Raw genomic sequence first — 11,340 nt, 5'->3', positions numbered from 1 at the left:
AGGGTTGGTTTGTTCCCAGTTCCTTGAGGCCAGTTCTTGGAATTGTGGTAGCTTAAGTCATGGCTACAGTCTGGTCATCATGTAGTTAACTTCTTCCACCTGGTGGGGGTCTCAGCATCTACAAGACAGCTCATAGGATATGGCTCAGAATATTATCTACAGTGCTTGAGGAGGAGCTAAAGGTCCTTGACTATGCTTAATGACTAAACTATTATTATTTAGTCTTGTTGAACTGTTTCCCTTTGTTTCTGCATTTTCTCACTTCTCTGATTAAACTTATTCTTTGGCTAAAGCTTTTGCACAGACAAAAGGCAGGCAGAGGACACGGCTGGGAAGGACCATAGGGTCCTGCTCCGTTTCACTTCCACTCCTAGGTGTTTACTCAAGAGAAGTGAAAACATATGATCACAAAAAGCCTTATGCACGAATGTCCATAGCAGCATTATTTGTAATAACCAAAAAAGTGGAAACAACCCAAATGTCTATCAAATAGTGAATGGTAAACAAAATGTGAAATATTCATGCAATAGAATATTTGGCAATAAAAGGGAATGAAATACAAGCTACAACAGGGATAATCCTCAAAAACACATGAAGTGAAAGAAGTCAGTCATAAAGACCCACATGTTGTATACCATATACACAAGATGTCCAGAATAGGCAAGAAACAGGAAGTAGATTAGTGGTTGCCTAGGGCTGGGATAGGGAGAAACAATGGGCAGAATGGGGAGTGACTGCTAATAGTTACAGGGTTTCATTTTGGGGGTCAGGAGGAAGATGTTCTAAAGTTAGATTATAGGTATGATTGCACAATTCTGTAAAAAATATATATATATATATAAATCCATTAATTTGTGTATTTCAAACAGGTGAACTTTATAGTATGTAAATAATATCTCTATAAATCTCTTAAAAAATTCAACTTGGGATATATTAACTTTCCTAAGCCTGTGAATCCTCTTAAAGGACTCTGCTCTGGTGTACTTGGGTGAAGGGCATCTGAACAGGTCCTGGGAGATGTCAGAAAGCTTCAGAGTTTAGGGATTGGGTAGAAGACCTGGATGCTGTCAGGGAATCTCGTTTTCTTCGCCCAGGCTCAGGGCGCTCGGCCACGCCCCTCCCTCGTTTCCTAGCAACCAGCTCCGGACCCGCGCTCCTCCTCAGGCCGTCACTTCCGCTCCGCGACAGGAAGTAGGGTCAGAGCCGGCAGTTTTCCCGGGAGTTCAGCGTTCGCAACGTCTGCAGCCGCTGGAATAGCGGAGTTTCCCTGTACCTCGCTGTCTGCCTGTCTCCCGGGTTCCACCTCCCGCGGGTGAGGAGGTCCTCAAGGAGTTAGAGGGTCTCGACGGTCCAGGCCCGCGCGAGAGGAAGGCGAGGCCCGGGAACGCGTGGCAGGCGGGGCGGAGGAGGGGGCTGGCGGGGCGACTCCCTGGGGTCTGGGATCACCTCAGCGTGGCTCGGTGTCTGCCGCGGCCCCGAGAGCTTCCCGCCTCTCCCCCGCGGACCGCCGCGGTCTGGGAGACTGGGACTCCTCTGCGAACCTCCTGCAGGATTCCCTTCTCCCTTCTTTAAAGGAGGACCCCTCGTAGAGAAGACTCGCCGGACTGCTGACTCCCTTCCCCGCCCAGACCCTGAAGTGACCTGCCATGACCTCCGTGTGAGCGAGCGATCGGCTTGTGACACTTCCCAGAGTCCCCCAGGGTAAATGTTTGCACGTGTGCACGGCCGTGTGTACATGTGTGTTTTCATTTCCTGCAAAATCTGAGCTAGGAGGACCCTGGGCTGTGTTTGGCAAGTCGGTATTTTGGTTTACTTTTCTTTAGCATCTCTACCAGGGGTTCTTCCTTGTTATGGCAAACCAAACGACTCTGTGCCTTCTGTTAGCTGAGTGGGAAGGCACACTGGAATTAGGCTGGGCGGGCTCAGGATATGCTGATGGTTTGGATTTTTTTAGCCCGACCTGTTTGTATCAGGCGATTCTTAGTTAGATTTAAGTTTTTTATGTGTTTGGGTTTTCTATTCAACACTAAAGGTTCTTCTTGGACAAAGACTGTGTCATATAGTACTTTTGTAACTCTTATACCCCCAGCATAATACTGAACACATTAGTAAAGGCTCATTAAGTTTTAAATTTAAATATCATAAAATACACATTCTAACATTTTCAACTTAATAGAGATGGGGCCTATTTACATATAAGTCAGCTCCTGGAAAGGACAATGTAAAATAACAAGGTCTTTTAAGATAAATATGTCTGAAATTTAGAAGCTGCCCAGAAGGCTAAGTACAGTGCTCTCGGTGGAAGAGAAATATGGTATATCTATCTTATAGGAAGAGGCCACACAAATAATGGTGTTTCATTGCTTGTTTCTTTTCTTTTTCTCTTTCCTTCCTTTTTTTTTTTTTTTTTTTTTAAATAGGTGTTGTATCCTAACTTACTGAGGTGCTTGCTGCCATTATGGGAAACCAGCTCGCCGGCATTGCTCCCTCCCAGATCCTTTCTGTGGAGAGTTATTTCTCAGACATCCATGACTTTGAATATGATAAGAGTCTGGGGAGTACTCGGTTCTTTAAAGTTGCTCGAGCGAAACACCGAGAAGGCCTGGTGGTTGTGAAGGTCTTTGCAATTCAGGATCCCACGTTGCCTCTAACCAGCTACAAACAAGAGCTTGAGGAACTGAAAATCAGGCTTCATTCTGCACAGAACTGCCTGCCATTCCAGAAAGCAGCAGAAAAAGCATCTGAGAAGGCAGCCATGCTCTTCAGGCAGTATGTGCGAGACAACCTCTATGATCGCATCAGCACCCGTCCGTTCTTAAATAACATTGAGAAGCGCTGGATCGCTTTCCAGATCCTCACAGCCGTGGACCAAGCACACAAATCTGGAGTCCGTCATGGGGACATCAAGACTGAGAATGTGATGGTCACCAGTTGGAATTGGGTCCTTCTAACTGATTTTGCCAGTTTTAAACCCACTTATCTTCCAGAGGACAACCCAGCAGATTTCAACTATTTTTTTGACACTTCACGGAGGAGAACTTGTTATATTGCTCCTGAACGTTTTGTTGATGGTGGATTGTTTGCCACTGAGTTAGAATATATGAGAGATCCTTCAACTCCACTTGTAGACTTAAATAGCAATCAGAGAACAAGAGGAGAGTTGAAGCGAGCAATGGATATCTTTTCAGCAGGTATGTGAGTTGGTCAAATTTGCTAGGGTGGGAGTGTGCATTTATTTTAACTCTTGAACATAGAAAATTAATTTTTTTGGTAAATCCTCCTGCACTTTTCAGATAGTTGCAGTATTCTTTCACTGGACGTGTTTCAGTACCTAGAAAATCCAAAGAGTGGTCTACTCATTCAGATGTTTAAGGAATATTTGAATTCTCTCTTCTGTATATGTCAGGCACTGTCTTAAGTGCTAGAGACGTAGATGGGTAATTACGTTTCTCTTTTCAGGGTGCTTACACTTTAATGGAGAGATAGATATGATATTGAAAAAAGACATTTCAGTGCACTGTGGTTTGCTGTGGTGGTGATAAGCTTAGGCTGCTGTTACAGGAACGTATGGATACTTAAATGAATCTCTGTGGTGGTGATGGGTAGAGTGGCAGGATCAGGAAAGGCATCTCTATTGGAAGGAAGGTATTTAAACTGAGACCTGAAAGGTGATTGGGAGCTAGCTATGGGAAGGGTAGTTTGTTTCAGGCAGAGGGTGTTGCTTATATGAAGACTTGAAGACCAGAGCATGATGCATTGATTTATTAGGGGACTTTAAGTACTTTAGTACATCTGGAACGTAGGGTGTGAGGTAAGCAAGGCCCAGATCAGAAGGGGTCTGGTATGCCCATGCTAGTCTATAGGGACATTATCAGATATGTGTTTTAGACAAAACACTGACTGTAGCAGGAGATAGGAAAACCAGTTAGTGGTCAGCTGCCACAATTCAGGTAAGACATGATGCTGACTGGTTTCAAGTTGTGACAGTTGGAGAAGGAGTGGAGAAAAGTAATGCTTAAGAGATAATTAGTGGGTAGAATTGTTAGGATTTGATTGGAGGATCAAGAACACTCCTGTTCCCCCGGCTTGGGAAACCAGGGGGATGGTGATACCAGTCACTGAGCTAGGAGACACACGAGGAGGAACAGATAGGGGGTGGGAAGATGCTGAGGTCTGTATTAGATGTTGAGTTGAAGGTGTCAGGGGATATGCAGGGGAAGATGTGTGACAGGCAGTTGTTACAAAGGTTTGGTACATGGAGATGTGGGGTGGAGATGGAGATTTGGTAGTTATCAGGAAATAGGTAGTAGTTACTGTAGCCAAGGGAATGCGTTTCTAGTTGGGGAGTTTGTGGAGAAACTGGTGTGTTAGTTTCTGCTTTCCACCCTCCCTATCCCACCCCTCTAGGTGGTCACAAAGCACCTAGCTGATCTCCCTGTGCTATGCGGCTGCTTCCCACTAGCTATCTATTTTACGTTTGGTAGTGTATATATGTCCAGAAGTGATTCTTAAGTGTTTTTGGCTCCCCTTAAAGACTTTGATGAAACCAGGGACCTCCTTCTTTGGAAAAAAGTACCGTACATTCATATACATTACATACACAGACCACATGAAGCTTGGTCATGGATTGTAGGCTATCTATGAACTTCTGGAGGAGAAGTGGGCTGAGGATGGTATCCTGAGGAGTACCATATGAATTCTAGCATCACTGCCATTTTTTGTAAATTTTGCAAAGGTTGGCTTTAATCTTTTTCTCACCTGTAGGTTTCCTACAAAGAAAACATAAATTGAATTGTATTTTAGATTATTTAGGAAAAGTGATATAATTAATGAAGAAATGTATTTCATCTAGGGGAACAAATGAGCTTTGTTACACAGGATTGTACCTCTCTCTGTTGGTCTGTTCAGCTCACTAGTCTATGTCCCAAGGTAATACTGAGGGAGGGTATTTTTGATGAGGTGGGGTAGCTTCCACACTGTAAATACAACAAGATTAGAAATGTAATCCATCAGTCCCAACCTGATCAGTGAATTTATCTAAATTTTTCTTGAACTATTTTTACCTTTTAAACTTACTGTTATGTAAATAGGACTCCTCCAGCTTAGAAATGTGATCACTTTCTAGCTTCAGCGGATCATTTTAGCTTTTTTTAAAAGTAAAATTGAGGTATAATTGACATATAACATTAGTTTCAGTGTACAACATAATGATTTGATATTTGTATGTGTTGGGAAATGATCACTACAAGTGTAGTTAACATCTGTCACCATATGTAGTTACAAATTTTTTTTTTTCTTGTGGGTGAGAACTTTTGAAATCTACCCTCTTAGCAACTATAGTCACCTTGCCCTGCATTCCATCTCCATGACTTATTTATTTTATAACTGGAAGTTTGTTATAGTTTTAAAATTTCAGGGATTGATGAAGAGTTTATATTTATCTTTTCTGTGTGCATTATAGTCATTATAGTTTTGTGAAGTTCAACAGAATTCTTACTTAGCATTTGTTTTTCCAGACTAAAGAGCTCTACATTGTTTTGGCTGAAGATTTCATTTCTTTCATTTCTTTGAAAGAGGTGGATGGGATCTCTTCACCTCCCACTGCTCCTAAGATTTGATTTAGGCCCTTTGGGTTTGAATGTTAGGCTCTCTGGGTTTGAATGTTACTTTTCCCCATCCTAAGGCCTATCCATGGTTCCTGGCTGCTAGTTTGGGAGAAGTGTATATATTCCCTGTCTCTGGTCATATATATGGGCAGAGCCTTGTTTGCTGGAGATCTTTCATTCATTCACTTGACAAGTATTTGAGTGCCTATTAGGTGTAAGGCACTGTTGTGTAGGTGTTGGGAACACACCTGTGAACAATACTGATAGAGTTTCTGCACTCATGGAGCTTGCATTCTAAGTGTGGGCAGGGAGAGAGAATAAAAAGGTCAATAAGTTAGAAAGTCAATTTTGATTAGTGATAAGTGCTGTGATGAAGTGCTGTGATTTCTAAGTGGATGACAAGGGCTGGTAGATGAAATGAAGGCCTCCCCTGAAGGTGACATTGATATGAGATCTGAATGATAAAGAAGGACTCAGTGATGATAAAGGCAACTTGAACAAATTGTTCTATAGAGAAATACCAACCCATAACACCTCTTCCAGAATACCATTTTAAAAGTTGCAAGAAAGGGGACTTCCCCGGCGGTCCAGTGGTTAAGACTCTGAGCTTCCACTGCAGGGAGCATGGGTTCCATCCCTGGTCAGGGAAATAAGATCCTGTGTGGTGCGTGATGCATCCAAAAAATTAAAAAAAAAAAAAAAAGTTGCAAGAAAAAAAATCCTGTATTTACCTCTGTATTAGTTTACTAGGGATGACATGACAAAATACTCCAGGCTGGGTAGCTTAAACAAAAATTTATTTTCCCTCAGTTCTGGAAAGTTCCCTCAGAGCCTGGAAGTCCAAGATCAAGGTGCCAGCAGGGTTGATTTCTCTTGAGCCCTCGCTCTTTGAGTTCCAGGTGGCCACTTTTCCCCTGGTGTTCCTTCCTCTTATAAGGACACCAGTCATAATGGATTAGGGCCCCACCTTTATGACCTCATTTAACCTTAATTACCTCTTTAAAGGCTCTGTCTCCAAATAGTCACATTCTAAGGTGTTAGGGCTTCAACATAGGAATTTAGGGGGGTGGTGAGGGATGTAGTTCAGTCTGTAAACAATCTCCATTTAGTTGTAAATAAATGTTCTTTATTTTTACAGTATTTGGAAATAATTTCAAACTTAAAAACTTGCAAAAATAAAAATAGTACATAGATCCTACATAAATCGTTTACCCAAATTCACCTGTTGTTAACGTCTTGTTCCAATTGCTTTATCACTTATACCTTTTCTCTGCACTCTGTACCCCACACTCCCCACCCTTCCTCCCCACCCCTCCATGGCCCTTTGCCCCAAATACTTTAGTATTTCCTAAGACCCCAGTATTCTCTTACATAAAGCTTATGTAACTGTATGTTGCAGTTACCAACTGCAGTGAATTTAACATTGATAGAATTATTTACACTTTTTATTCTAATTTTGTATTTGACCGAGTAACGTCCTTTATAGCATTTTTCCTCCTCCAGGACACGACCCAGTCTAGGGTCAGGTATTGCATTTAGTTGTCATGTCTCTTTAGCTTCCTTTAATCTGGAACATTTTCACAGTCTTTCTTTGTCATTATGACATTGACATTTTTTGAAGAATACCTCTCCCCTTAAATTTTTAAAAATTATTTTTATACTCTTTATTTAAAATAATAGACTCATAGTAAGTCGCAAAAATAATGAAGAACCCTTCACACAGCTACCCCCAGTGACATCTTATATGACTGTAGTACCATATCAGAATCAGGAGTTGACATTGGTACATTACTGTTAACTAGACTTACACCTTATTTAGTTTTCACCAGCTTTTACCTGCACTGTGTGTACGCACTCGGCCTCACCTCTTTCTTTTTCAATAGAATGGTCCTCATTTTGTATGTATCCTGTTTCCTTGTGATTAGATTCAGGTTATTCATTCTAAGTAGGAATACTGTGTAGGTGATGATGTCTTCACAGTATCGTATCTGGAGGCAAATGGTGTCTGTTGGTGATGTTAATTTTGATCACATGGTCAAGTTCTTGCCCAATTTCTCCCCTGTAGTTACTTTTTGTTTTCTTAATCCCTTGCAACTAATAAGCAACCTGTGGGAAGAAACTTTAAGACCATGCAAATATCCTGCCAGTCATCACAGTTTCCTCTTTGATTTGGTGTCTGTTGATCATTCTTGCCTGATCCAGTCTTTACTATGATGGTTGCAAAATGATGATCTTCCAACTCCAGCACTACCTCCACATTTACCAGTAGGCCCTCAGCATTCTTGTGTGCTCAAGTGTCCTGTCTTTCCCCTCATTTATTTATTATTATTGGTATGGACTCTTTAATTCCTGTATGAAGTTTGCTAATATTTTTTGGAGGATTTTTATCTATATTCATCAGGGATTGGTCTGTAGTTTGCTTTACTTGTGATGACTTTGGTTTGCTACTAGGGTAATACTGGCCTCATAGAATGACTTGGGAAGTGTTCCTCCTCTTCTGTTTTTGGAATTTGCCAAGGATTGGTGTTAATTATTTTAATGTTTGACAGAATTCACCTGTTAAGCCATGTTGGCTTAGGTTTTTCTTTGTGCAAAGTTTTTCATTACTAATTCAGTCTCTTTAAAAGGTCTATTCAGATTTTCTTTCTTTTTAAGTCACCTTTGGTGATCTTTATCTTTCTAGGAATCTTTCCATTTCATATAGTTTATCTGTTTTTTGGCATACATTTGTTTAAAGTATTCCCTTATAATTCTTTTCATTTCTGTGAGGTTGGTAGTAATGTCCCCTTTTTCGTACCTGATTTTCATAGTTTGAGTCATCTCTCTTCTTAGAAAAGCTTGTCAATTCTGTTGAGCTTTTCAAAGCACCAACTTTTGGTTTTGTTGATGTTCTCTATTGTATTTTATTCTCTGTTTCATAAATTTTCACCCCAATATCTATTGTTCCTTTCTTTTTGCTTTGGTTTTAGTTTGCTTCTTAAGGTTATTGTTGGTTTTTTTAAAAAATTAATTTATTTTATGTATTTATTTTTGGCTGCGTTGGGTCTTTGTTGCTGCGCACGGGCTTTCTCTAATTGCGGCGACCAGGGGCTACTCTTTGTTGTGGTGTGCGGGCTTCTCATTGTGGTGGCTTCTCTTGTTGTGGAGCACGGGCTCGAGGCGTGTGGGCTTCAGTAGTTGCAGCACACGGGCTCTAGTTGTGGCTTGTGGGCTCTAGAGCACAGACTCAGTAGTTGTGGCGCACAGGCTTTGTTGCTCCGTGGCATGTGGGATCTTCCCAGGCCAGGGTTCGAACCTGTGTCCCCTGCATTGGCAGGCAGATTCTCAACCACTGCGCCACCAGGGAAACCCTAAGTTATTGTTTTGAGCTCTTATAAAATAGGTGTTTATAGTTATACATTTTCTCTAAATGCTGCTTTACTTGCATCCCATACATTTTTGTATGTTGCTTTTGTTTTCATTCATCTCAAAGTATTTTCTAATTTTCCTTTGATCATTGGTTATTTGAGTGTGTTGTTTAATTTCTACATATTTGTTAATTTTTCAGATTTTCTTCTGTTACTGATTTTTTTCATTCCATTGTGGTTTGAAGGATGTAATTTGTATGATTTCAGTCCTTTTAAATTCATTGAAGCTTGTTTTATGGTCTAGCATATGATTTCATCTGGAGAGTGTTCCACATGTACTTGAGAAGAGTTTTGTATTCTGTTGTTAGATGGCGTGTTCCTTTGATGTCTGTTAGATCTGGTTTATAATATTGTTCAGTTCTTCTATTTCCTTCTTGCTTAAGGTGTTCTTAATAGCTATTTTAGTTTTTTATTCTAAAACTTGACACTGTATGGATAGAAATTAAGAAATTTATTGAGTGTTTATTATGTATCAGGAGCTGTCTTAGTTGCTGGAGTTTTTTCAGTGAACAAAATAGACAAAAATCCTTTATGGAGTCTGCATTCTAGTGGGTATATGGACAATAAAGAAATAAATACATACAATATGTAATGTGGCATTTGGTGATGTGGGGAAAAACAGCAGGGAAAGGGGAAGGGGAATGTGTTAGGTAACGAGTGTGGGGTAGTTGTAGTGGGGGGGCTTGGAATTTTAAACTGGGCATTCAAGAAATGCCTTACTGCTAAGATGACATTTGATTCAAGGTCTAAAGGAAGTTTAGGTGTAAGCCATGAGGGTGCTTGGGGGTACAGTATTCCAGGCAGAGGGACCAACACATGCAAAGGCTGTGACTAAGGTTGTTTAAGGATCTCCTTAAGATTTTTAAAATGCATGTCATATACTGATCAGTGAAACTGCTTTGTCTTTTTGGGAATGTAGTTGCTTTATTTATTCCTTGTTTGAAGATTATGTAAGTGCAAAGTGAAAGGTATCTCTCTTTCCTTCTCTAATCTTACAGCCACACTTCTTAGCACTTCTCATTTTATAAGTGTGTCTGTTCACTGGTTTACTTTATTTCTTTCTTCCTAGAATTAAAGCTTCATGAGGGCAGAGTTTTTATCTGTTTTATGCACTGAGTCTAGTGTGTGGTAAACACCTGATAACTTTTTGTTTAATGATGAATAAATGAGTTGTCAGATGTTACTTCTCAGTAGTTTCTTATAAACTTAATATTTTATAAATTCATATTTTGAAAGAATACTTTCTTATGGCTTTTAATCTATCTTTGTATCTCTGAATGTATGTGTGTATATAACATGTGTAATTGTTTTCATTTATAGAACCAGGAAGTAATTTTATTTGATTTAATTTTTTTTAAAAGGAGAAAAATTAAATAGGGCTTTTTTGACTTCATACTTTTAGAAACTGATGATTAGGCAATAGACATTTTTCTCGTCTTGCTGGATTGTAGTTGTATGTTGCATTAAACATTTTAATTCGGTTTACTTTGAGTTTTGCATCTTGAGTTTTATGAATTCTCTGAATTCTTGATCTGTGTTAATATCTTGCATTTCATTTTTAATGGAATTATATCTGCTATTTTCCAGGTTGCGTGATAGCTGAGCTTTTTACAGAAGGTGTGCCACTGTTTGATCTCTCTCAACTTTTGGCTTACAGAAATGGACAGTTTTTCCCTGAACAGGTGCTGAATAAAATTGAAGATTGCAGTATCAGAGAATTGGTAACTATGCTACAAATATTTCTCACTTTTGCATTAGTCAGTTCTCTGGAATGTTCTGAATTTGGGACAAGCAGTAAAACCCCATGGACTCATATACCAGCCTATTGTTTTTACTTTGTTAGGCAGAAGTGTACAATTTTTTCCCCCTTCTTAGGCACAGAGCTCATTTGACTTTATATTACACACACACACACGCACGCACGCACGCATCTTTCCATTATAATATTTAGCTCTGCTTTGGACAGATTTGGAAGGAAGTAAGGAGGTGCTTGGGGGTTAGAGATTGTCCAGGGTAGAGCTTGCTAGTAAGAAATGAAGAGGATAAATATCTAAAATGAGGAGACAGGAAACAGCAACTTGAATGTAATACAGCAGTATAGGGGCATTTCATATAAAAGCAACTAGCTTTGTGTACCTCCCTTGACCCTGAGGGCAGGTCTGGAAGGGGAGCTGTAGAATCACACATTAGTTTAGCAGAACAGATGTGAGGAATTCTTTGGGAGGTCATGTAAGCCGTATATCCACAGTACTGTTTGAGGGGATCTTTTCTAAGTCAATCAATACAGTAAGTGATGCATATGATGATGACTCTGAGCCACGGAAAGG

The 11,340-nt window shown here is 40.1% G+C and overlaps 1 protein-coding gene across 3 annotated transcripts in view; it reads left to right on the top strand.

The window, feature by feature from the left end:
- Positions 1-1,177: 1,177 nt before the first annotated feature.
- Positions 1,178-11,340, top strand: part of PIK3R4 (phosphoinositide-3-kinase regulatory subunit 4) — a 73,948-nt gene continuing 63,785 nt past the window's right edge. For 2 of the 3 annotated variants that reach the window (XM_067737433.1, XM_067737431.1), the window contains exons 1-4: positions 1,178-1,312; positions 1,575-1,701; positions 2,421-3,191; positions 10,601-10,734. In XM_067737433.1, the coding sequence (XP_067593534.1) occupies positions 2,459-3,191; positions 10,601-10,734 (867 nt within the window). In that variant the 5' untranslated portion in view covers positions 1,178-1,312; positions 1,575-1,701; positions 2,421-2,458. The remainder of the gene's footprint in view (positions 1,313-1,574; positions 1,702-2,420; positions 3,192-10,600; positions 10,735-11,340) is intronic. The other variant, XM_067737432.1, reaches the window with a different exon arrangement.

Source organism: Pseudorca crassidens, chromosome 5 (genome assembly GCF_039906515.1).
Source record: "Pseudorca crassidens isolate mPseCra1 chromosome 5, mPseCra1.hap1, whole genome shotgun sequence".
Lineage (NCBI taxonomy): Eukaryota > Metazoa > Chordata > Mammalia > Artiodactyla > Delphinidae > Pseudorca > Pseudorca crassidens.
Note: the sequence above shows the minus strand (reverse complement) of the source record. Positions and strands in the feature narration are given on the sequence as shown.